This window comes from Corvus brachyrhynchos, unplaced genomic scaffold, assembly GCF_000691975.1.
Source record: "Corvus brachyrhynchos isolate BGI_N302 unplaced genomic scaffold, ASM69197v1 scaffold115, whole genome shotgun sequence".
Taxonomy (NCBI): Eukaryota; Metazoa; Chordata; class Aves; order Passeriformes; family Corvidae; genus Corvus; species Corvus brachyrhynchos.
The window spans coordinates 9,217,004-9,242,560 of NW_008239553.1; the positions used below are offsets into that span (position 1 = coordinate 9,217,004).

A 25,557-nucleotide genomic window follows, 5' to 3' on the forward strand; every position below is an offset into this window, starting at 1 on the left:
CCTGCTGTGATATAGAACTGGGATTTCAACTTTATTGTGCATTTAATAGGCCTTATTAACATATATCTAGATAAGGTCATTGGAGTCTATAATAACCTAATGTGTTTACCTGACATTAACTTCACTGAATACTGTAAGCACTATTTATTACAATAACACATTATATGAAAGGGGCATCTTCTCATTAGTAAGCATGCAACTACTGGTAAATAGATAATAAAGTGGCAATCTTACTTGATTTTTGCATCGTCTTCTCTGCCACTTCAACTTCCAAGCAGCAAAGTTCACGACACTGTGAAAGACAGATTGCAGGAATTTGTGAGAAAGATCATCACATCCCATCCTCATTACAGGGAGCTGTGGACCCTCAGCTTGGAGCCACTTGGAGTTCTGGATTCCCTGGCATCTCTGGGCTTTTTCCCATTAGCCACTGACTAAAGAAAAGGAAAAGCTTTGGAGGGACTTGTAGGCATCCCATGTGTGACAATGACGTAAGATTTGGCACAGTGAGGGGAATATACAAAGGAAAAAAATCAATCCTGTCGTTTTCAGGATAATAGCATAAATACAAAGGGTTAAACTAGGAAATAAATAAATAAAGATATGTTACTGAGAGATAAAGAGTCAGCAGTAGGCAGGGCTTTCTGAAGAAGCATTGCTATTTGCATTTTGGGGGTGGATTTTATTTTATGGCAGTCACTCTTCTTCCACATAATGTATTTTTGATAAGTCAGTATTTCACACAGAACTTACCCACAGAGCATGGCTCATCTCCAAGGGGAGGAAAGGGCTAGGTATATTATCAATAAGTGGCTTCACAGCCTTTTTATCATTGTGTTCTGATAACGTTTTTTTAAGTACTGGTACCAGAAGAAAATTGTGCATGTGTGTGGTGTGTGGTGTGGTGAAGTATAGGACAAATGGGATATCACCAATGAACAGGTAAATAAAATATCCCAGTCTGAAAGTATCTAAATAGGAAAGAGGAAAGAAAGATAAAGAACTTGCCTACTGGCTTTCCTAACCCCCAGCCTCCCTTTCCCTTTACATTAAGCAATCTCTTAAAATATCTTGGGAAAGACACATACCACCAGCACTCCATTGGTAGCAATTGTTTCATGAGGACCAGATCTGGGAAACAAAATGAAAAACACTGTTTTTTTAAAGTTAAACAAATCCCACTCATCTTTACCCAGGATGTTGCCCTTTCTTCCTGCTTAAAAAAAGCAACAATCTGAGGGACTCCAGCAGGTACGTAACAAGCTCCTTTCCTTGCTTGCTTGGACTGAGCACTGCTCTGAGGGGACTCATCTCTGTACCAAAGCTGAGCAATGTGTATCATGGCTATTTTTTTACAGTGCAATCTCACGATCATCTGAAATGGAATCTACTGTTAGGCAGTCAAATTCTTCTCACTGTAACACATAAAATAAATGTATTGCAGCAGTAACATGCTGATAAACCAGCATATCCTTGTTGGGAAGCCAGTTATATGTATTTGCTGGCATGCAGATATCCTGAGTTGGGAGGAACCCATGGGGATCACCAAGTCCAACTCCTGGCCCTGCACAGGACAACCCCAAGAGTCACACCATGTGCTTGAGAGCACTGTCCAAAGGCTTCTTGAACTCTGGCAGGGCCGTGACCACTTCCCCCAGAAGCCTGTTTCAAAGTGGCACAGGGCAACGGGTACCAATTACATGGGGAAAAAAAAACTTTCCAGATCATTCAGGTGAAGTCAGGAGATGGTGTGGAGTGACCTGACTTCTGGCCTTGGCTCCCCAGTAGTATGAGAGCTGATCTTAGGCTGGTCACTTTATTTCTGCCATGCCTTAGCTACCTTTTGGCAACACAGAGATAAAAATAGTGATTCATGGATGGCAGGATGGCTGTGCTGGAGAAAGAGCCTTACATCCTTACAAGAGTTTCCATCACATTGTGATTGTGCCAGGCAGAAGGAAAACACAATTACTAGGATTCAAACAGTACTGCAAGGGAAAACTGAAGGAATTGGAGATACACTGGAAACCTAACCAGTATGTTTCAACACTAGAAGTGTGTCCAATACACAACCTGAAATAGACAAGGAAAAATTGATAGGCAGGGATGCTTGCACACTCAGAAAGCCTTCTGAAATGTCCCCAGGTAGACAAGTCATAGAATCATAGAATATTTTGGGTTGGGAGGGACCTTAAAGATCATCTAGTTCCAATCCCCTGCCATGGGCAGGGACACCTTCCACTAGACCAGGCTCTAAGCTCCATCCAGCATGACCTTGAACACTTCTGGGGATGGGGCATCCACAGGTCTCTGGGTAACTGGTATGTGTGTCTTTGAGAGCAGCTAAGCTACAGAACAAGCTAATCAGTCTGGTGTTGGAGACTGCAGCAATGATTTAGGAGAAGGCTGGCAATTTTTAACAGAAAAATCATGACTTCTAGTACTGTTTCTTTGTTTTATCATTAATGATTTTTGCATTTTTAAAATAGTCTCTGTATCACTTACGCGACCTCCAATTTGAATTCAACCTCTAGCTCCTCCTTGGCCTGAAAGCAAGAACAAGATATCAAATGAAGTAGCTACATAATACTTTGTCCCTTGTCTAAACACGAGTCCCTGATAGGCAATATTGAAGTTATTGGTTGCAATGAGTAGCCTGTGATAAATATTTCAGGTGGGTGGTCTGAATCAACATTTCAGCCAGATGATTAAATGATTCCTGCCTCATCTCCTGTCTTCAAGATATCATCAAAACAACCTATACTTCTATTTCTTAGTGTGAAGCTGCTGCACAAAGACAACTTGCAACTTCCTTTGTTTTCTGAATTCCATCCTTTTCTCCCAGCTATTCCTGGCACTGTCCTGCCATGACTTACTGTACTGGCTATTATCTTGGAAATTAAACAAACTTTACACCCATTACTTTTCTGTAATAAACAGAGGACAGTATAAGTGAGTGATTCAGAATTGCTGTTATGCAACTCCAGGCAGTGTTGATCTGTACGAGCTGGTTGTGAATGACCTAGTTTGGGTACCAGAATCTGTCCCTGGTAGCAAGAAGTTGCATATGAGATACTTTGCTGATCTCATCCTTAGATCTCAAAGGGAATCAAGATTATTCTTCCCATTTTATAGATGGGAAACTGGTAAACAGAGTGAATCATCTTCCATTCATAGTGGGATACACATAGGGACAACTTCATCTTTGCCTTTCGGGGCGAAAGTAGACACAAGCAAAGGGGTAGGGGGTTATGAACTATGGGAATTATTCAAGTTATGAAATTCATGGGGGAAAAATGTACAGATTATTCACCCTACAACAGCTGTATGGCCTTGGTATTGCTCGGAGGTAGCTCGCAATTAGAGCCCTCCCCTCCCTACTGCACTGTTTCAGTACCATGGTCTTTAATAATTTATAAAATATTGGAAAGAGGGGTTCAGACTCTCAAATTCAGACTTTTTACCACATTTTTGTGCTTGTAATTTGAATGGCAATTTATGTACTCATTATTAGGATACGTAATCCATGGCAGGTTCAGAAAGATTTTGAAAGTGTTCTGTAACTCTCCACTGGTTTCTTAGTTGCTTTAGTTGCTTAGCTGCTCTCACATTTGGGCTAGGCTTGAAGTACAGGATCACTGTCCTTTCAAGTGGAAGTTTAGCAGTATCAAAGAGTGCACAGAGGAGATGGTCATCTGGAGTAGCAAAATCCTCATCATACACTGTGAGCTCCAGCACATTCTGTAAAAAGAGGGAGAAGAGTTTTTTATAGTTTCTCAGGCTGGACATCATTAGCTCCAGGCAAAAAGTATTGCTGAGGATGTGCTTGAGAAGAAAAGCTGAGAAATTAAATATCATCCCCCTTTAGAAAAATATACTTGAACTGCATATTCATTCTTGCCGAGTTCATTTTAATTGCTGTAACAAAATGCATTGGCTATACCTATACAACAGCTTAGGTAACTCCCAGATTCTGTATCCATCTTGCACTGACTCATAAGTCTCTTGTTTCCCTAAAACTTCAGAACTGAGCTCACTTTCTGGCCATCCTATGCAGCACCATTGAACAGACATAGGAACTCTGTCACCTCTGCTATTAAATGCTTTGGGCAGTCCTTTATCGTGTGCTGTCTCTTCAACAATTCCTGGGCACAGTTCAGGAGATACATATACAAAATCTTCAGGCTGCTTCAAGCAGACAACTTTGGCTCCTTACCTTGACCTGGCTCTGGATTCTGAAGTAGAAGGTTTCGTTCCACACTGGATTGTCGGAGTTTCTCACAGTTTTAGTGCGTGACCTTTCACACGTCGCAGTTGGCAGCCACAAGGACACGTAGCAATCAGCCTGGCTTACTGGGGAGGGGGAGAGGCAAAACTATTGCTAATGTGGCAAAGGCAGCAGTGCTGCAGGACACTGGAAAGGTTACTGCAGCAACTGGTACCAACAATAAGCATAAGTTATTCAAAAATAGAAATGTCTGATGCAATGTAACTCTTCTCAAGATTCCCTTCTGAGAGAGGAAAAGCACAGATCACAAGATGGCCTAGAAGAGAAGGTCGTTTCTGTTCCTCCTTGCATGAGTTACAGACAACAGTGATATTGTGTATTAAAATAAAAGGGTGAGCATTTTTTCTTCTAGTCAGGCACTTCAGTTTCTCAGCCAACAAGCTTTCCTGTACTCATGTGTGCATGCACACACACATGCACACACACACTAACCCTGAGCTGCTGTCTGATTAGAGGGGCTGGGATCCTCCTCCACTTTTTGAGAACAACTGCAAAAGGTCTTCATCTCTGCCTTGCCCTCAGTGATTTTCTTTGTGAGGGTTTGTGAAAGGAGCTGCAGAACTACTCCTGCTGTATGAGATGGCAGAGGCTTCCTGCAGAAGGAGCTCATTGAGTTAGACATTGGAATTTAACCAATTGCCACCTCCAGGAAGAAAGGGACCATGTCTTTCTCCCAAAAGGCACCAGGAGAAAGTTAGTGAAGCATTTTACATCCCCTTTCTCAGAGGCACCTAAATTAGGTATGTCTCAAACAGCCACATACAAAAATGCCATTTACTGTGTTTCTTCTTGAAGATTATGCAAGGTACTTCAGCACCCTGAAAACCTTTCTTGACACAGTTCTCAGCAGTAAAAAGATCAGATACTATGTAATGCAAAAGGTAACTAGCTTTGAGAACGAATGTCCTGTGATGTGAGGCTTTTGAGAGAGACAAGTGATGGCAGCAGTGAATGAGGATGGTCCTTCAGCAGCAGATAAGGAGTCTGCAGGCAGAGAAGGGAACAAGAGCTTGTACATTGACCTGTGGGGAAAAGCAAAATCTTTCCTGTCTGCAACAAGGCCTTTTTCTCTTCTTTTCTTTCCTTCTCCACCAGGTTTGGCCCAGTGTCACCCTACAGCTACTGACTGTCTCAAAGTGGTTGGACGCTGCATTTTATGCTGTTGAAAGTGTTCAATAAGCCTTGATGCTTTTCTGTCCAAGTGAGAGGGAAAAACAGAAATTCAGAACTGCTTGAAAAATGATATATGAATTATGATATAGGTCAATAGACACCTTAATTATAGGTTTTCTACTTTTTAACATTATAATGTGGAAACAACAACAAAAAAGTTTAATTCTGTCAATTTTTTTTCTAAAAAAAGTTGTGGAGAAATCATCATATTCCTACTGATTTAAAAAATAATTCCTGTGATGGAAAAGTTTTTGTGGAAAATATTCAGTAGGCCCTAGCCTTCTTCATTTCCTACTCTATTTCACATTTCATATCTTAGTTTGGATTTAAAAATAAGGTTCTGACAGCAGTTTCACTGTTCTTCTGTAGAATATCATCGGCTTTAATTCTACCTTCCCACCACTCTTGTCTCTTAGCCTCCTTCTGAAAAATAGTGAAAAATGATTCCTTATTCACCTTCTTCGCCTCTTCCTTTTTATAGTGAGAGCTTCCATGTCCTCCTAAATAATTTCACTTCCACTCTTAAGGACTGTAGCCTATTCAGTCCCTCTGGATGTAAAAGTTGTTTCAGTCATTATTCTGTTTCCTCAAATGTTTTTATTTATTTTTTCCAATCTGGGAAATTCCAGGCAGACAAGAATGCTTTGAAGAATTTTGAAACTGTAAAAATACGTATTTGAATATATTTGGAGAACCTAGAAGTAATGCTACTGATTTTAAAATGCATTAAAACTGATTTTGTTTAACTACTATATGACTTTGGATTTATCATTGGAGATCAGTGACTGATGGCTGTTTGGCTGGCAAGTACTTTATTCTACTGATGTGATTCATCGTTCTTGTATCTTTAAGATACAAAGCATATCAAGCAATCCTTAATTATATGAATAGATGCAGCCAAACTAGTCAGCTGTGTATTTAATGCAAAATATTACCTCAGTTCTGCTTGCACAATCTCTTTCTACAGCCTCGTTATTTGCCTTGTTGCCTGACACACAGAAGATCTGAGTCCCTGATGAGACCTTTCTGTGTTCTTGCATCATCACACATGTGCCACAGCCATGGACCAGAAGGGAGGTGCAGAGCATGCAGCCCAGTGATATGACCTCACTGAGAGCTGTGACACGGGGAAGTCCTCTGATACACCTTCCAGAAAAACATGTGACAACCACAGGGTAAGACGGGAATGGTACTGCGTGGTAAATCCAGATCTTTGTCTCTCAGAAAATCTTTCCTGACTCTTCCTGTGCAAGACATTATAGAGCCAATCACTGCTGCTTACAGAGAAATAGGAGAATCACGAGAATCATGAGAGTTACATAATTTCCCTTCCATGCTCACTCTCGAACTAGTTTCAGCATCCTTTCACAGGCAGTCACGTAGCTCTAGTTACTCAAACAAAACAAACTGTTAACTTGCCTATTTTGTGTGAAACACCTCTCCTCAGTGCACATGTGGATAGTCCATGTTCTTTTACAAAACTGTGGTGTTTTCCTTTCCCACTTACTCCCTTCCCACCACTTGCCTGCCACGTGACTCACACTCTTACACAACTGCAAGTCTGCTGCAGGAGCCTTAGAAAGGACCAAGCATCCAGCCCTCAGTTAGCATGGCTTTTTTACTGTTGTTTCAGGGTAATTAATGATGGCATTAGCCTGGTGGTAATGACTGTAAAAAGCTTTTTCCTTTTCAATTCGTCTTTGTCAGAACCAAGATTGAGGAGGTTGATAACGTTTGCTTCTCCCAGCCACATTTCCCAAGGTGCTACAGCCCACCAGCTGAATTACCCTTTGTTTTTGAAAATACAGAATGCAGTCTTTCTTAATCTACCTATGTCAGAAACTCTCCTTTCTTTGAGAGAAAGTACTTATTTTCAGAAATACATTCAAGTCTTGAAACCAGTCAGAAAGCACAGGGAGAACAATGAAACAGCAGCAAGCAGCAAGGACTGACCTGGTTTATAACAAGTAATTTACATAAACACTGGGTTATTTCAGAAACACCAAGAAAAGGTTGTTATAAAATTATAAAAGATATGATTTTTCTGTTCTCTGAGTTACCACTAAGACTGGCAATACTTACAGGCATCTACTCGCTGGAGATTTCTCATCCGGATGATCCTTACGGTCAACAGGAAGCAAGGAGAGGATTCTATCTGGAGAAGAACAGTGACAAGAGGGTCTGAATAAGCCTTTGGTGGGAAAAAAATTCAAATGTGCAAACTAACCAGGTGCCACAAAACACAAATACAGTTGGTAAAATTTGGTCAGCTATCTCACTATTCTGCAGATGAAGCTTCTGCTGTTAAAAATGTCTTAACATTTTATATATTTCACTGTCTTTTTGCTTTGTTACTCTGAGACTCCAGATTGCTCATCAGAGCAGAAAAAACAGGGATAAATCCCTGACAAGTTACACAGCCTGTGAGATGCTTGCAAAACCTCTTGCTCTGAAACTGCTGAGTCTAGTCTAAAACATAACTACAATAAGTCTCTTGAACAGAGTAAATGCACTGGTGAGCACCATGATGAAGTTGTCAAAATGCCATCAGTCTTAGTCAAAGTTACAGTCAATCTTCTTAGTAACCACCCATGAGGTCCCATAGCATTGAAAAAAGTGCTGTGGAGAGTATCAGTTGTTGTGGACCCCCATGGGATAAACCTGAAGTACCACTTTAAGTGCTTTTCCCTTCTGCTTTAAAAATATAGATTTCCTTCAATTACAACTGTACGGGGAAAAGAGTAACAGTAATATGAGCTTTTGTAAATCACAACTATGAGATAAGCCAATGGCTGAAAATTGTTTCCAGAGGATTTAGGATCTAAAGAGTTAGGTATGGGTTGGAGAAAAATAAAGCATACTACCTTCCTCCAAAAAAACCCTGAAGATTGAAAGTGCGTAACTTCCTATTTGCCCTTTGAATATCTCAGCCTTAGTCTTCTATAAAACAAGTCTCTCCAGGTTTTGTGGCTGCAGGGACCTCTTCCTATTTATTATTAGAAGATAAATGTAAGTTCCTTCATCTAAGGAAGATGATTTCCTGCTGGCTCATTGCATAAACCTGTCTCTGGCTCAGAGCTATCTGCAAAAGACTATTTTGACCAAGCCAATAAATAAATCAGCATTTCCTGTGGCTGTGACACATGGTTATTTCCTCACACTCCTAGAAACATTTCCACCTGCATAAGTGGTTACTGCAGAGCCCCACAAATCATTCTTTTTGATAACTATTTTTATCAACAGGTTTCCTCTCATTTAGGAGCATCCTTCTATTTCTATAGCACTTCAGAGACTTCCTATAACAATTATAAACAAGTAGATGAAATAGATGTTAAGACAGTAGAGAAGCTGGAAGAACTTAAACCAATTTTTTTTTTCAAGAGAACAGAGGAAAAGGGCCTTGTTTACAGATGGAATGATAATTATGCCTCTTTCATCACAACAAATTACTTTTCCAACATGTGATTAGAATACTCTATTCTCTCCTCTAACATATCATGTTATGTTAAAATCTTTTTACAGAGTTCTTAAAAACCAGTGCTGTTTCCACCACTCTTACATGTATCTCGAGAATTCTATGGCTTTTTTCTTTTTTTAGTGCTTCTTCATGAAATTCAACCTATGAAATCTATTTACCTTCTATTTCAATTGTTCTCAAAATAGAAAAAACCTTACAGAAGCCACAAAAATTGCAAACAATTGATGGAAGGATATGTCCTCAGAGCTACCCTGTGCAAAGACAGAGGTTCAGAGTTTAGAAACAGTATAACCCTGTTAATACAGTTCTACACCCTGTTAATTTACCCTTCTTCTCAGCTGGGTAATTAGCAAAGGTGGATCACCACACTCACATGTTAGGAATGAGCTTAGGCACCTCAGCATATGCCCTAGAAGGCAGAAACTCATTGTTCCTTAGGATCTGCATAAGCATGGGGGAAATTCTCGAACACATTTGTCTCCAGAGACTGCACACGGTGCTGCCAGCTCCTGGATCATCGCCAGCAACACTTCCTCTGAAAAGTGGCATTGCTTGAGTGAGAACCAATGAATACATTATTTGCAAAGCAATTTGAGATTCTTAGATAGGAGAAAAGGTGGGTTGGGATTTTTTAAGGAGTATTAGATGGTTTCTGCCATCTGATCACCTCCTTCTTGGTTCCCATGCAATGACTTTCTAACATGTTAGCAAGATTTTCCCTGTCTGGCATGGGGAAATCAATTCTCAGAGATGCAGCATTCACAAAAGGATTTACTGAAATTTCACAAAAAAAAAAACCCAACTCCCCAAAAGATAACCCCAAAAAACCCCCCAAAAATCAGTGGCTTAACAGAAGCTACAGAAATCAGGACCTGTGCTTGCACTAGGGATGCAGATGCCACCAGCCAGTTACCCGAGGAAAAGGCAGGAGCCAGGCATCAGTTGTCCTGGCAGCCCTGGTACCTGCCAGTGGCGGTAGCAAAGACAACAGGGAGAGTAGAATTCACCTGGTGATCAGGCCTTGCTAGTTCTTCTGCTCCCAGGAGGATATGCTATTTTAATTAATTCCAGCAACATCTTAAACAAAAGAAATGTATTTAAATAGCAACTGTGACAACTGTAACATGAGGTACTAGGGTCTAGTTACAGAGACAAAGAAAATAGCAGTCATGCATGTATAAAACAAAAGACAGAGGTTCTGCTATTCTGTTTACTTAACACCTGAGATCTTTAACAAAAAAAAAGGCTGCTGCTATGTATGATGTTCCATATATGCAGAGGTTTCTGCCACAGCAAATTGTCAATTTCTCAGCTTGTCCTCAGTTTGGTGCTTCCTAACTTGTGCTCCTGTGTGTGTAACACAGCTGCATATGGTACAGCACTCTGAGATGCCAGTGCATGAGCAGGGTGTACAATGCTAGTTTCTCTGAAGTCTCAGGGAAATGAAGTTTTACTGGGATTTTCCAAACAGCAGCTCCATCTAATGTAGAACAGACCTCATAGTCTCTTCTTCTGATTTTATTGTGCTTCCCATAAAAAAGAACAACATGATATGATACTTGGCAGTAAGTTACAATGTTGGTGTAAGTAAGGGATTCCTCTGTCATCTGAATGATCCCCACTTTCTCCCAGCTGAGGAGTAAGAATTGGGAAACAGAAATTTCTCCGTCATGAATACTCTGGTGATGCAGGCTGTCTGCATTCCTGGAACATTTGTGCCTTTGCAGGTCTATCCCAGCCCTCTTTAAAGTCATGCTCATATTCAGATGTAGGTATGTGTGGCATCCATCCACTTCAAGAAGCACTGCTGTAAATTACTCCACTAGTTTAGCTGTATAATACATCCTGTCACATCACAAGCGGCTCTAAAATGGCAGGACTGCTTAATGAGGCAAGAGTCCATGAAACCAGAGGGTGACTCTCGTGGAAGGTATCTTTTCAGCTTTATACCGGCTAGGCTAGTACTTTAATGCCTTAGAAAGCCTCAAGCAGCCTAGAGAGGTAGCAAGGGCGATCTAGCACTTTAGTAGCTCTAAAATCGGTACCTGAATCAGCTGCAGAGCAAATACCATCAGCAGAAGCAAAGAGGGAGAAATATAGCTCCCTGCTCGCTCAATTCCCTGCAGTTAGAAGCTTTCAAATGAGACAACCAGAGATGTTCACAGAAAGACAGCTGAGCCAAGAGAGGGCGGGGTCTCCCTCCACGATCTCTTTTATTCGGAGAAGGGGAAAGGGGAGGACTGGGGGCGGACCCGGGGTGAGCGGCCAATCAGACACCGCTAAAGAGTCTGAGTTACATTTGGTTTTGCCCGCGCTTAGAACAAAGGAGCTCGGAGCACATGGGCAGGAGCACATGTCTTTGGGAGGGGGAGGGGAAGCTCAGAACAGGCAGCCACAGACTCTACTTCTTTACCTTTTTTTTTTTACTTGCTTTTCTCTCACTAGCTTTCTTTCTTTCTTCAGCCTTCAGGCTTCTTCATCTAACAGACTCTTCCAGCATGGACAATTGCTAGCTACATCTTTCCAGCTTATGATATCAATAGTCTGAACATTCACCCCTTCACTTACTGTAGACTACCCCAGTCACACAATTCCACAGTGGTAGTCAAATGTGTGCTGGATGAATGCTTTTCTTTTTTTTTTTTAAGTGTTAGGTGCTTGGTTTAGCATAGATGCTCCATCAGATAGCAGAATATTGTAGCTGCCTTCCCAAAACAGAGACCAGTCATCCAACAACACTGATCCAGAGAGAATTTACTCTTAAACCTTCAGGAGCAGTCAACACATTCTCAGACTTGACTGTTGCTCTTTTTGGATTGGTATTTATTCCAAAGCAGTTATAAACTAACAGAAGAATAATGCAGAGATCCTGAAAATCATATTCAGTTTGTGTGTGTGAAAACTGTATCATTATCAATAAGCAGCTGTCCTCCAACCAGATACTCAGCTGCTGCTTTTCTACATGAAATGCAGAATATCTTCCATCTGGTCTCATGAGTAGATGGTCTTTGTCATGCTGGGTGCAAAACTGATGAAGAAGCAAAGAAAACTATGTGCCACAGTCACTGGTACCATTACCTATTTCAGTGCAACTGCACTGCATACTATTCCAGACACCATCCTGCGAAGATCAGACAAATTCAAAAATACCTTTAGGACAGTCAATTTATTTTTGCAGTGGCTGAAAAAGCCATTTCTACAGACCAACCTGAAAAAATGTATGTTATCTATGTGATTAAAAAAAAAAACTTCCTCTCTATCCCCACGTTTTTCCTGCAATCACGCAGTAATTCCTCTGTGTTTCTATGTCATCTACTAGCTCAGCAGCCTTTCCTGGCAAAGATAGCTTCCTTGCCTTGTCTGAGGTACTCCTGCATTCCTGGCCTGGAGAAGCATTCTGCTGAGATGAAATCACTCCCAGGATGTTGCAGGGCACTCCTTTCTTCATTTCCAGGTGCTAATTTAACTAGATGGTGGCCAGGGACCAAATCATTCCCTGCCAATGGTGCATCTAGAGCTGGTGGTGTGTGAAAGTCTAGCTGTCTGAGAGTCAGGTCTCCTTGAAGACTGTGTGTGAGTTTTTTACAGTTGCAGTCAGGATGCTTCAGGCTGTGAACATCACTCACCAATCCCTGCCACAGCCTGCTACAGCCGTGGGATGCTGTGGGATGTGCCGGGATCCCCCATGGCAGGCTGCCCAGACCTGCTGCTCTTGGCCACCTCTCTGAAGCTTCCTCATTCTTGACAAAATCAGGCTCCACGATGGAAAAGATGCTCTAATTGCTTCCTTCCTTCACCTCCTCCAGGCATTGGGGCTGGGCACCTCAACCAAGGGCTGTGGGGCTGTGCGTGGGCTGGGGATGCTGGTGACCACTGCTGCCACAGCGGTGATTTTCACAGGCTGTGTGTTTCATGGGTTTTATTAGTAGCATATCTTCTTCTTCTAATCTGACCACCTTTTCACCAGGATTAGCAGAATTCTTGGTTGGATATCGATGAATTAAAAATGCCCACATCCAGATGGAAAAGCCCCTTTCAGGGATACAGCCACAATAACCCTGGTTCCAGCATGGGAAATTTTTCCGTGTCCACAGGAGCATGACAGGTATATGCAAGGTCACAAGAATTGTATCCTTCAGGTAATTGCTTCCTCATACATATATCCATCATGGGACTCATAAAACTTTTGAGAAATGAGACTATGCACATTATACTGTGCTTGATAGACATTTCCAAAAAGCAAAACTTCAAATTATGATCAACGCAACATGGATACTCTCACTGCACAGTGATCCCATAAATGCAGAGATGTATAATTATATTTAATAAATAAATACATGCATTATTTATTTATTATTTCTATTACTTATTATATAAATCTGCAGAGATGTTTTATTTGTTTGATAACTCAGGCTACGTGCATAGCCCTTCCAGTACTGTTTACATTACCTTCACCTTTTAGTGTTTGCAGATGTTTGACAACCAGACTTCTTCAGATTTTGAAAAATAGGTCTATTTGAAAACTTAAACTGTTCAACTGCATGTTCAAAATTATTTCCATATGCAAAACTATATCCAGAGCAATAGGATAGTCCATCTGTAAAAAAAAACCAGTGCCCTTTTGTAGTGCTTTGCCCTCTCCAAGCAGAACAAATATGACAGAAAGAACCACCTGAGCATGAACCACCTGAGGGCTGAGACTCTTTACACCTAATTCCAGATAGCTGTAAAATTAGTGTTTACATCTGACAGCTATTGAACATTTCTGGATTCTCATCCTAAGGTAGACATTACCACAGGACATGCATCACACTCTGAAAATCTCTGTTTCTGACTACTGATTCACAAGGGCACATATCTCTATCTCAGGTACAGATGTTTTGCATTTTTGATGTCAAATATGGATTAGACAAACCATATTTCAAAGTTTTGACCTGATGGGAAGTGGCCTCATTTGATTTTATGAGGTTCATTTTTGAAGTGGGAGGTGTGCTGGAACATGTAATTCCAGCAGTCTGTACTTTAGGCATCTCCATACCACCACTCGGGGTGGCAGAGGAGGTGCCTGGGCTCAGAACAGCTTCTGCAGGTGAGCAGAGCTGCTGCTGGAGCCATGCTGCTGCAAGCACCATGGGGCTGGGGGTGGCTCAGGAACTGTTGACTCCTGCCTTTCCAGTTGCTGCTGAGCCTGGGGCTGGAGCTGTTCCTGACAGCAGGCTCTGGCCCTTTTGGCAGTCAAGGAGCCCATGCCAAAGAGCCTGGTGCCAGCGGGGACCCAGCCCTCCTGCCTGCCTCAGCTCCTGTTCACATTACTGAGCCCGCCCTGCACCAGAAGCAGATGTTACAACTTGCTCCTAATCTTGCTCTACCGTGTGGCAGGTCCCCCCCCTTTTCATGATCTCAAGAGCTGCTTCCAACTTCCAAAATCCAGCAGAAGCCAGAGCTCCCGCTTTACACAAGGGTGAGAGCTTAGCCTGCACCTCTTCCGTTAAAGGTCTGCAGCTCTCCCACCTGCACAAACCCTGAAAGAACAAGCCCATGTCTGGCAGGGAAATGAGGTATGACTTGACCTGATATGTGATGCATCTTAGCCTTATTAAAACATGGGTCATGATGAATTTAGAACTATGCATCCAATTGTTCCCCTCCCCTTCCCTCACATGCATTATTATACGAGACCTGCTGCAATCCTCAAATATTTTGGTATAAACACTGATGTTTGAAACATCAGAGCTGGCTCTGCCTGTTGCTTTAGCATGGGGCTAAGCACCAGCCAAGGCCCAAATAACACAGATTTCTTAATGCCGATAAAAATCAGCATGTTGGTGTAAAGACATATGCAGTTGCTGGCAAATGCTGTCATAGTTTTCTCACAGACAATCCCTCTGAGCAGGCAGAGACCCCCATATTTAAGCCTTCTGGTAGTTTTGGTGATGAAGAATTAATATTTGAGAAACATTTAGGAGGAGAGAAAAATGTATCTGCATGCTTCACATGAACATATGATTGTTGATGTAGTCAAGTAATGATCATGCAAGTGCCTAGGACAGTGTGTGGTATTCTGAACACAGACAAAAACAGTGCCTCTGTAACCACACGCAAGAACAACTCAGTCCATCACCAAGGCATTGTCATGAATTTTGGAATTTTAAAATGTAAAAAATAATCCTTCAGTGTGAGACAGGGGCAATACAGTGGTCTAGAAGAAGGTTGTGAATATATCAGATGATTCTTTTGGTCCACTACTGTCATGCCTGCCCCCTTGCAACTTCATGACCCTTACATGTCTTTCATCTAAGTCTATATCCTGAGCACACAAAGGAAAAACAAACACATCACTGTGTGTGATTAAGAAATGGAGACAAGAAATTACTTCTCATATGTATAATTATCATAAGTAATTATAACCCAGGAGCTTAAATCTTTTTTCTTTCTCTCATCATGCTTTTAAGTTCCTGACTCCTTGTAAGGAACAGATATTATACCAAAAAATGGATCAATAATTTTTTTCAGCCTGCTTTTACTACCTACAGAATTCTTCATCCTACCTACAGAATTCTTCATCCTAGACATGGTCCAGAATTTTAGTATCTCCCCAGGCTGTAGATACTAGACATTGTAACCTAAATATTTGCAAGATGAAATGCCACAAAGACCCTAGACTTATTATAGGATATATTCTGTGAAAATACAGTATAATCTTTTAAAACCACTAATTTTTTTAAAAATAATAATTATCCTAATGCTGGGAAAGGAAAACACAATAGCTAAACTTTGAAGAGTGCATGTGAAAAAACAAAAAGTATTGTGACTATGAATAAAAATTTGTTTAAATTTGTGAGCAGAACTACCTGGTAAGCAGCTTACCAGAAAGCTCACCTGTCTGCCTGTTCCCAATATGACTTCAGCTTTCAGATAAAGCTCCTTTTCAGCTTCATTTTGCCTCAATAGAATTTGTCTGCATGGATTATAGCACGAATTTTCACAGAACTCTCTGCCTCAGAAGCAGGTACTTCATGGGACAAAATTTTTATATTAATCACTCTTAAACTTCTCTATTGACAGATAGGAAATAATGCCCAGACTCACTGCACAGTAGCAGAATGAGAACTCTCACCCAAACCAGTAATTTCTAACAAAAAAAAAATCTTTGACTGATGCTCATGCACAAGAAATAGCCCTAGCACATTCAAGTGATGCTTTTTCCTGGTCTTAAAATCAAGAATCAAAGACGGGTAGAAGGGGAAAAGGGGTTTTACCTCAGTATTTATTTTAAGGATCTTTAGGTGCACATGTCCAGGTCGAATGCACTGAAATGCACACTGCAATGCACACCCATGATAGATCGAGTATAACACTATAGGTGTTACTAATTAGCATATCTATCCAAAATTCCCCAATGAGAGGCTTGAATGAGCCCCCCTCCCCAAGGAACCTTCCCCTGGACGGCTCTATCTTAGTTTACAGAATGTGTTCTGGAGAGGACCTTTGGGTCTGGGGCTTTCTGATCCCTAACTATGAAGCTTCTAAAATGTTTAGTCTCCTAGCTTGACAAACAAGTCCAAGAATGTAGGCAAAAAAATCCACTAAGAATACAGAAGTTATAAAAAGGTAAAAAAGGAGTATAAAAGAAAAGGCAAAAAAATCATCATGGCGTCATAAGCATCACTCCTTTTACCGAATCCCACTACAGTTTCTCTCCTGATGGAGCACAGAATTGGTGAAGGATCAGGGTTCAATAATGCAGGACTTCCTCATAAATTGCGAGGATGGAGATCACGCTACTGAAGCCATTGCATCAGGGCATGCCTCACTGTCACTTTTGGCCATTTCAGTTACAAAAAGTATTGTGGAACAGAAAGTTCACCAGTGGATTTCTTTTAGAAGTAAGTGAGAGATTAAAATACTAGATATTCAGCCTGCTCCAAATAAAATGCAACAGAGAAATAAAACAAGCAATTAGGGAAACTGAGCCACCTGGTCTACTTGAAGGTGTCCCTGCTCATTGCAGGAATTTGGAACAAGATGACCCTTTAAAGGTGCCTTCCAACCCAAACCATTCTATGATTCTATGAAAATCATAAACGTTAAGAGGAATAAAATGATTCAAACAATAGGCTTAGGGGCATTTCCCTCGCAACACTCAAGCTGCTGCCATCATTCTTTATCTACATGAGCCTTCTCCCCTTTTGAGAGAAACAAAACCCTTAGCACTCTTTGGTTCTAAATTCTCCTGTTCTTAATACCTTGAAATCACCTTGGTCTGGCACAGTACTGTCATCTCTCCTTTTTTGCTGTTCACCATCTCCCAAGGGATCGAAGCCTGAGTTTTCATCCTGAAGAAAGAAAGAAAGAAACAATAATTGGTAACATTAAAACAACAGCAGCAGCATTATCACAATAGATAATTAATTTCTACTTGCAACAATTTCTGATGAAACCTCGATTAGAAGGGCTGTTGGTTACACCCAGCTGTGTTATCGCGCTCAGATTAATGAACAAACCACCACATGTGCACACTGGCACAAAATCCATGTGTACCCAAGGGGTACCCTTTCAGTAAGTCAGTGAAGAAAAACCACCACAGCTGTAAAATACCCAGAAGGTGTCTCTGCATTTATTCTGTGAAAAAGGTTTGCTTTTTGTTTTGAATGTGCTCTTTTGGCAATCTGCTCCTGCTCTTAGCAATATTAAACCTTGGTTTAAAATACCCCAGAGTATCTTCTGTGAGTTTGAACACAGAATGTGAAACATTGCAGTTGCAAAATTTTAGATCTAATGTTTTAATCTTTTTCAGGAAAGAGAAGTTCCAAAATACTTCTACAATTTAGGGTGCCCCCTTTTGAAGCACTTTGTAGAGCACCATTAAAGAACAGTTTCTCCAAGAAAATGTTGAAAATATTCTGTTTCTGTTTCCAAAGCACTTCCTGAAGTGGTGCACCTTCATCCAGTCAGGGAGCACACAGAACAATGCATAATGTACAACAGTTAAAACTAAATGCAAATCTTGAAACAATACAGAGAATGCAAAGCAAAATGAAAAAATTCAGAACCCAAAAGGGAATGTGTAGGTGAAATTCAATTCTCCATTCCTGGTCTCTATCCTGTCCTTATCCCATTTTCTAGAACAAAAAAAAAATGGGTTTGACACATTATTATACATGTCAAAATCTTGCTATTTATACAGAAAGACAAAGTTTTTAATAAAAGTAATATTTAACTGCAGAAGAAAAAAGGCTGATAATTCAGTCCCCCAGAGCAAGTTTCCCTCCCTGTTCATTTTTTTCCCTTTCTTATCTTTTTCTGTCCCCATACTACTCTGACTTCTCTCATTTTGTCTCTGAAGATGAGATCTTTGGCTCCAGTGGATTCAGGAGGACTTTTGCCACTGACAGCCTTGTAGTGAAAATTTCACCTTAAACTCCTTCAGGCAGAGGAACTGCTGTATAGTTCCATCAGACAGCAAATTTGTACACTAGCTTGAATACAAACACACCCACAAAGCAGGATTTTGTTTTCTGTCAAATGCAGAGGACCTTAAGCGAAACTTTAAAGCTGTTTTCTTACCTCTAGTGCATCTGATGGCATCATGGTCTTCCCTGATTTCGTGTAATAGAGTGTTTCTGGCACCTCCATGGGCAGGAATCCTTTAGACATGTTTTCAGGATATACTCCTGGCTCCTCCATGGGCAGGAATCCTTTAGACGTGCTTTCAGGATATACTCTTGGCACCTCCATGGGCAGGAATCCTTTAGACATGCTTTCAGGATATACTCTTGGCACCTCCATGGGCAGGAATCCTTTAGACATGTTTTCAGGATCTACTCTTGGCACCTCCATGGGCAGGAATCCTTTAGACATGTTTTCAGGATATACTCCTGGCTCCTCCATGGGCAGGAATCCTTTAGACATGCTTTCAGGATATACTCTTGGCACCTCCATGGGCAGGAATCCTTTAGACATGCTTTCAGGATCTACTCTTGGCACCTCCATGGGCAGGAATCCTTTAGACATGTTTTCAGGATCTACTCCTGGCATCTCCACGGGCAGCAATTCGAGAGATATATTTTCAGGATCTACTCGTGGCACCTCTGTAGGCAGCGGTTCTAGAGACACATTTTCAGTATCTGCTCCTGGTACCTCCACTGGCAGCACTTCCCAAGACATGTTTGTAGGATGTATTCCTGTGGGAGTCAATGACTTGTTATTTTATAGAATGACTTGAGGCCCCACCCATCTCATCTCTCTAAGTGAAGGACTCCCCTCCCACTGCCAAAGACAGTGGAGCACCAAGGATAGGCTGCTCCAGGGAAGACCTTACAGCGCAAGCACAACAGCCAAAAGGAATGTGGTGCCTTCCTCTGGCTGGGAACCTCTCCCAGCCTGCACCTGCCCCACAGGTCCTGCACTGATGCCACCTTTTTCTGTGTGTGCAGAGTCCTAGCATGGAGGGCGCTGCCACTGAGGCCTGCTCCTTCAAACCCACTTCTTCCCTGCCCTGAGCAGGGACATCTCCTGTGTGGGAAACTGGACCCTGAAAAAGGCCTGTGCATGTAAATAACTGGCAGTGACTTTCCTGTGTGCTGGCACAGCCCTGTGCACTTTGGTGAAAGCCTCCTCACAGGTGGGGCAACCTGAGCTCAGTGCCTGCAAAGGGGCAATGCCCTGTGCCACGGAGTAACCCCTGGAGAGGGCCACCCCCATCGCCTGAGAGATCACTGCATGGACATGCAGCTCCCAGCTCCTCCTGGGCTGCTCCCGTTCCTTCTTCCCAGGGGAGAGAGGCCAAGGTGTGGGTACAGGGCCGGGGCTTCATTTTGCAAAGGTGAGCTGTAAGTAGAGGAGGTGATCAATGTGCTGGGAGCAGCAGCACTGGATTGAGTGTGATAAGACAGGGGGGAAGAAGGAGGTGGATGCTTGCAGAGGGTAACAGAGGTCTTGAAGTCAGTGCCTATGGCTCGAGGCATGACCCAGGACTACTGCTGCACCCAGCAGTACCTTAAATACAGCAAAAAAGGCACAAGAAAATATGTAATAGCTGTGCAAAGCAGATAAGAGTTATGCTTTTATACGTTTTCCAGAGAAAGGCAGTTGAACTTTAAATGGCAGCTGTGGGAAACTCCCATCAAGATGAATGGCATACAGTATCCAGTGGTTAAGTTTTATCACTTTTATTTTACAGAGATTTGTTCAACCAAAGAACACAAACAAAAGAGCAGATGAACATCTTCAGGCTTACCCAGTGAAAATTACCATCTTCAAACACAGAAAAACAAATGAATAACAAACTAGAAGCTCCAGTAACAGTAGGCTGTGTCATAGCATCTGCATTCCCAGCATGAAAAGTAGTTCTGCCCACACTGGAAGTACAGGAGCATCTTTTGGCCTCAGGTCATAGACACTCTGAGCTACATCCTGGAGAACTCCTTTTGCAGCTTAATTTAGACAACAAGCATCATTCTTTTTTTTTTTTTTTTTTTTTTTTTTTTTTTTTTTTTTTTTTTTTTAATCTGGTCAGAACAGAAGACCTGGTTGACCTTGGAAGACCTGCCATTGGATACTAAAAATACCAGGGTACTTGTCATTAGAGCAGAACAACTTTCCCAAGGCTGGTTAGTTCAGAGAACCATTAGCATAACTGATGATGAGTGAAAGAAATCCCTCTAAAGTTGGTGAACCTGAAGAAAGCTGTGATTCTCTGTCCTCAAGGAAGCCTGTGGAGAAGAAAGATTAATTCTGTGTACAGACTTCCACGTCTGCAGAGTGAATTCCCCATTACAGGCACACTTGGCTATCTATAATGATCTGTACAGCCTTCAGCTAAATCAAGGTGCTCTGCTCCCATCTGAGTCACTCCACAGGGAACACCATAAAGAAAGAAAACTGCAAGGTTCTCATTAACAACTGACCTAGTGCTATCTCATTTAAAATCTCAATGTACGAAGCTGGATGGTTTCAACTTGGACAATGAAAAGCAGATGCTTCAAGTGGAAGTATTTTCTTTACATTACGTGTTTCAGTCATTTAAGGATAGGTGAAGGAAAATAACCCAGCTGTTTCAAAGATGTAAATGTAGTTGCCCTAGCAACAAATTGCACACTACTCCTTTAGTGTAGTGGTATCACAGTCTTATCTGCTTATCACACACAGTGTGCCAAAACCAGCACAACCTTGTACTTCCTCTACTGCTTAGGTTTCTTACTCATCTTACAACGTGGTTTGCAGAAGCATCACTCACTTGGCAGAGGTACCTGTATTACATCCGACTGCAGAGACAAGCTGTGGAGAAATGGAGCTACACTACAAACTTAAAATTTTCAACAAGTTCAAATGTAGCTTTGTGATTCCTTTTAATCCCAGTCCTGGACTGGACCAAAACCATTGAAAACCAGTGTACCACTAAATGCCTTGCAAAAATATATGCTTGCCTAGCCTTGAACAGGCCAGGCAAAGTGAGCCTGAGATTATTCTAAAAAGGTGGAAGCACAACCAGGACTGGCTGCAACCACCTCACTACTCTCAGACATATAAATACTTCTATACAAAAAAGCCAGCACTGGAGAGCAAAGTCAGATGGGAGTTCTGGCTCAGCTATGTCCTCTTCCTGCAGGAGAGGAGTGGTATCTTAGGCCATCACTTGTGCAGTTAGTGAAGGAAGGAGATGTGGAGCAGGAGGGAAAACTCACAGGAGACTGTCATTACTGCTGTTGGTTGTCTTACCCCTGAAACAAGTAAGCATGAATCTTCTGAGAAATAAATTTTAAACCAAAAAGTTTAAAAGTACTAGAATATATTCTTGTTAAGATCATACTGAGAAAAGTATGGCACTTTATAGCCATTGTATAGATGCATCAGCATTTGTATGCATCTAGCATATAACTAGAACAAACCTCTGATACTGAGAGGTATTCCTGTCCCAGTAGAGAGGCTACCATCATTAATGACTTTGTACAACTTTGCACTCACAGTTCAATACCTGTATACATTTCTTTCATGTTACAGTTACTGATGCACTGGATAAAGCCCAGAACTTACCATACCACTCTTAGAGCTGCCTAATTGAAGTGTAAATTTATCTCTCTCAGATTTTATGCATGTTGCAAATGTACAGCCCTCAGTGGTTACCTGTAGAGTGAGAAAGTCCTCTGTGCCTGGAGATCTCTCACTATGGGATGTTGTTCTGTACTTGGAGAAAATTTGCCAGGACTACAGTTCTACAAGAGCAGTTCCCAAAGTTTTTTGCATCACTGTTCATTCTCCACATTTCTGCAGACTACATGCAAGTTTATCGTATCCCCATGAGCTGAAAACCAGCACAAGTGCAATATGACCACCACAGTCCTTCCTCCTTGCGCCCAAACCCAGCTGTGGGTTACAGGCCATCAGCTCCTGCACCAGCAGAGATTATGGACTAGAGATTAAGAATGACCAGAAAAAGTGTTTGTTAAGCATCTGTGAAGGATTTTCTGAATTATTTTCTGTATGTGGGACCAAAGCATTTAATCTTCAACAAATTCTAGGCTATCATATCATCTATTAAATGTCAAAACCAAGTTATAGCCTATATTTACAAAGTAGATATTAAGTTAAAAGAAATGCAGCTCAAGGAGAAATTTGGAGCATGACTTGCTTTTAAGACTGGTTGTCATCCAGCTGAATAGCAGAAATTGCAAAATTGAAGAAACAACTTGCTCAAGATTTAAGAGTACATATTAATATATGTAGAAACTTGCAGCTCCTTACCTGATAGTTATCAGTCTCTAAGGAGGCTCCATTTTCTCAGCAGAATAAAGGAAACAGGAAGGGAGCAAACTAATATACAGATTATTAGCTGAGAGGGAGAAGGCTGCAATAAGCAGTAGTTGGCAGGAAGTTAGGCTGCTAGGGGCCAAGGAACCATCTTTTCCCAGTATTTAATGGCAGAAAAAAAGAAGACAGAGCTGGCAGCTAGGAAGTACTCACAGTGTGCATATCAGATATCTGTAAGCCCAGACGGTCAGAACCTCAGCATTAAGACTTAGTGCCATGACATTTTCTAGATTAGAGATTTTTAGTTGCTGTTCTTTTTAAAGGACCAGCCTATCAAAACTGCTTTGAAAAAAACAGTGATATATATATTTAAAATGGAGATAAAGTATCTCCACCACCTTTTAGTTCTCAATTTCCTCTTTCTTTTCCTCTTTCCATTCCCTGACATAATTTCTTTACCATTGACTTCTTGGATTTCAAAGTATGTGTTTTCTTTCTTTGTTCATCTGAATACATCATAGCTAAAATTCCATTTTTCACTTTTCTCAGGTATTATAATTTGGTTTTTTCCTTCTATTGTTTCTCCCTCCTTGCGTTTTATACCATCTTAATCTGTCTTAATCATTCTTAATCTTTCCCCTTTGTCTCACATCACCTCTGTACTGTAACCGTGCCTCCAGAAGCTTCAGGTTTGAATGATGGAGGTTTGGTCATATTTGGAACAAGCATGAATACTACAAGCACTAGGGCAGCTGGGATCAAGCTATGACATCTGGACGAGACATCCAGCTGCATGGAGAAAAGGGGATAAGCAATAGTGGGTTGGAGGGAGTGCAAAGGAGACCTCAGGACCCAAGGAGGAAAAAACGGGAGACATGACATCATATCCCAGAGTTTTGATATCATGAGCTGGAGGTGTGGGAGGAGTGCTAGAGAAGTACTTCATGAACACTGCAGGAGTGCTGGGCTTCAGTGGGAGCCCTACAAGGGAGAGACTTTCAGGAGGAACTCGAAGGTACAAAGCTTCAGTGGCATGAATGACACAGAACTCTCAGCTGTTTTAACTATTGACTAAGGTATGAGGAAATAAGGCCCTAATGGCCTCCTCTGTGGTATTATCACTCTAGTAAGGCAGTGGATGTTGCACATACACAGCAGAGCTTTACATGTGAGCAGGTTTTAGCACAGGGTTTCTAAGACAGGAGCCCTGTTCTACCACTCACATTCTCCTGTATCTGCTGTGGCAAACACATTTCCCATCAGTCACATGGTGCAACCTGTAGTCTCAGGGATGACTAGCTCATTTCCCTCAGAATGTTTGCAATAATCTCATTTGATCACTCTTTGCGCTACAGGGCAGCACAAAATGCTGCTGCCAACCATCCCATTAGCTCCTGTTTCTTCAGTGGCACTCACCCAGTAGGACTGTCCGAGTTCTCATACACCTTGTGAGGAGTTAAAGAATCCCATTGCTGCTTTCCTTAGTTTCATGTGGTCTGAGTCACCTCAGGGAGCTGCCCAGTTCTTCATGCACCTTTGTGATAATCGGAAGGGCTGGGGCACAGGTGCAATTGCATGCTAATCCCTTCACTTACTACAGATAATTAATAGGTAAGAAGAAAAAGGCAGACACAGAAAAGATGCAAAACATATTAATTACAACTAAGGAGGTCAGCATGTTAGTGTTTGTAGCTCCTATTACCACATCTACCAAGAGCTCTATCTCATAAAATATTTAGGAAAAATCAGGTTAACTCCTGCTGGTGCTAACACCATGATACAGCATGGACCTAGATTTTTGCAGTGTTTCTCTCCCCTCTAGTTAGTTTCCTTCCTTGAAGGGATAATTCCATGAAGTCACTCCTCTTTCCTGCAAAAAGGGACACTCCCAACCTGCAAAACCAAAAAGCACTTTCAAATGCCCACATCTGCAGCTGTTACCTACATTCTTGTAATGCTTCAGTACAGCCCAGAGTCAGAGCATAGGAAATGTACCCCATTAAAAGCTGAACCAGAAAGAAACAATGCCCGCAGACCAAGCCACACAAAACTTCCCTGCTGGCCTTCAAGAACAGATGACAAGGATCTTCTGCAAGTGTTCTGCTGAGAGGTGGGACAAACACCCTGGCAGATGCAGCAGAGAACGCCTCAGTGGCCCACTGAAAGTAAATAGGGCTTCCCACTTTTAAACCAGAAAACATCAAGGGAAGCATAGTTAAAGACGGGGATGGGAAGAGAGAGGCAGGCTTCTTGAACTCTGGTGTCATCAAAGTCTCAGATGGCAGGGGTAGGAACTTCATTTGCAGCTCTTGAAGCTGCCTGAAACCTCAGCTGTAAGATGGGCAGTTGGGAGAAGTAGCAAACACATGTGTCACACAAATGGGGTTGTCATAATGATAACCAGGGAAGCCTGGGAGGGAGTTAGAGCTGGGACAGAGGAGAGGAAATGCCAAGAGGGACCAGATGACTCAGCAATGGAGATCACAAAGAGGGGAGCCCTTGATGAGCACCAACAAGTAAACAGCCATTTCAGCACACTAGAGGTTTGAACCCAGGCTGCAAATTGGATGAAGGTGTGAGGGCCTGGAAGAGCAGCCGGGGTAAGGACACAGCACGCCTAAGGGGGCTGAGGTCATCTGAGGTGAGCATGGGAAACTAAAGACAACAAAGGATAGAGGAAGACAAGGCATAAAGGAATCATTGAAGGGTGAGAGATCATTATAGCAAGAGGGAAGAGAATTTTTCAGCCTTTTAGAAGTTCATATTTCATTTTGAATTAATTTTCGGTTTTGGCTATGATACATTATTCATAGCTCTGTGTTTGCCAATACATGTTACTTCAGCACAGACAAGCTGCTTTGTTTTATTT

The 25,557-nt window shown here is 41.7% G+C and overlaps 1 protein-coding gene across 1 annotated transcript in view; it reads right to left on the minus strand.

The window, feature by feature from the left end:
* Positions 1 to 25,503, minus strand: part of LOC103620949 (cytosolic phospholipase A2 epsilon) — a 42,629-nt gene extending 17,126 nt beyond the window's left edge. The window contains exons 1-9 of the mRNA XM_017741959.1: positions 24,105 to 25,503; positions 18,507 to 19,123; positions 17,186 to 17,275; positions 7,544 to 7,616; positions 4,217 to 4,353; positions 3,610 to 3,741; positions 2,506 to 2,546; positions 1,089 to 1,131; positions 235 to 292 (exon numbers count right to left, since the gene is read on the minus strand). Coding sequence (XP_017597448.1) covers positions 235 to 292; positions 1,089 to 1,131; positions 2,506 to 2,546; positions 3,610 to 3,741; positions 4,217 to 4,353; positions 7,544 to 7,616; positions 17,186 to 17,275; positions 18,507 to 19,123; positions 24,105 to 24,129 — 1,216 coding nt within the window. The 5' untranslated portion in view covers positions 24,130 to 25,503. The remainder of the gene's footprint in view (positions 1 to 234; positions 293 to 1,088; positions 1,132 to 2,505; positions 2,547 to 3,609; positions 3,742 to 4,216; positions 4,354 to 7,543; positions 7,617 to 17,185; positions 17,276 to 18,506; positions 19,124 to 24,104) is intronic.
* Positions 25,504 to 25,557: the final 54 nt, after the last annotated feature.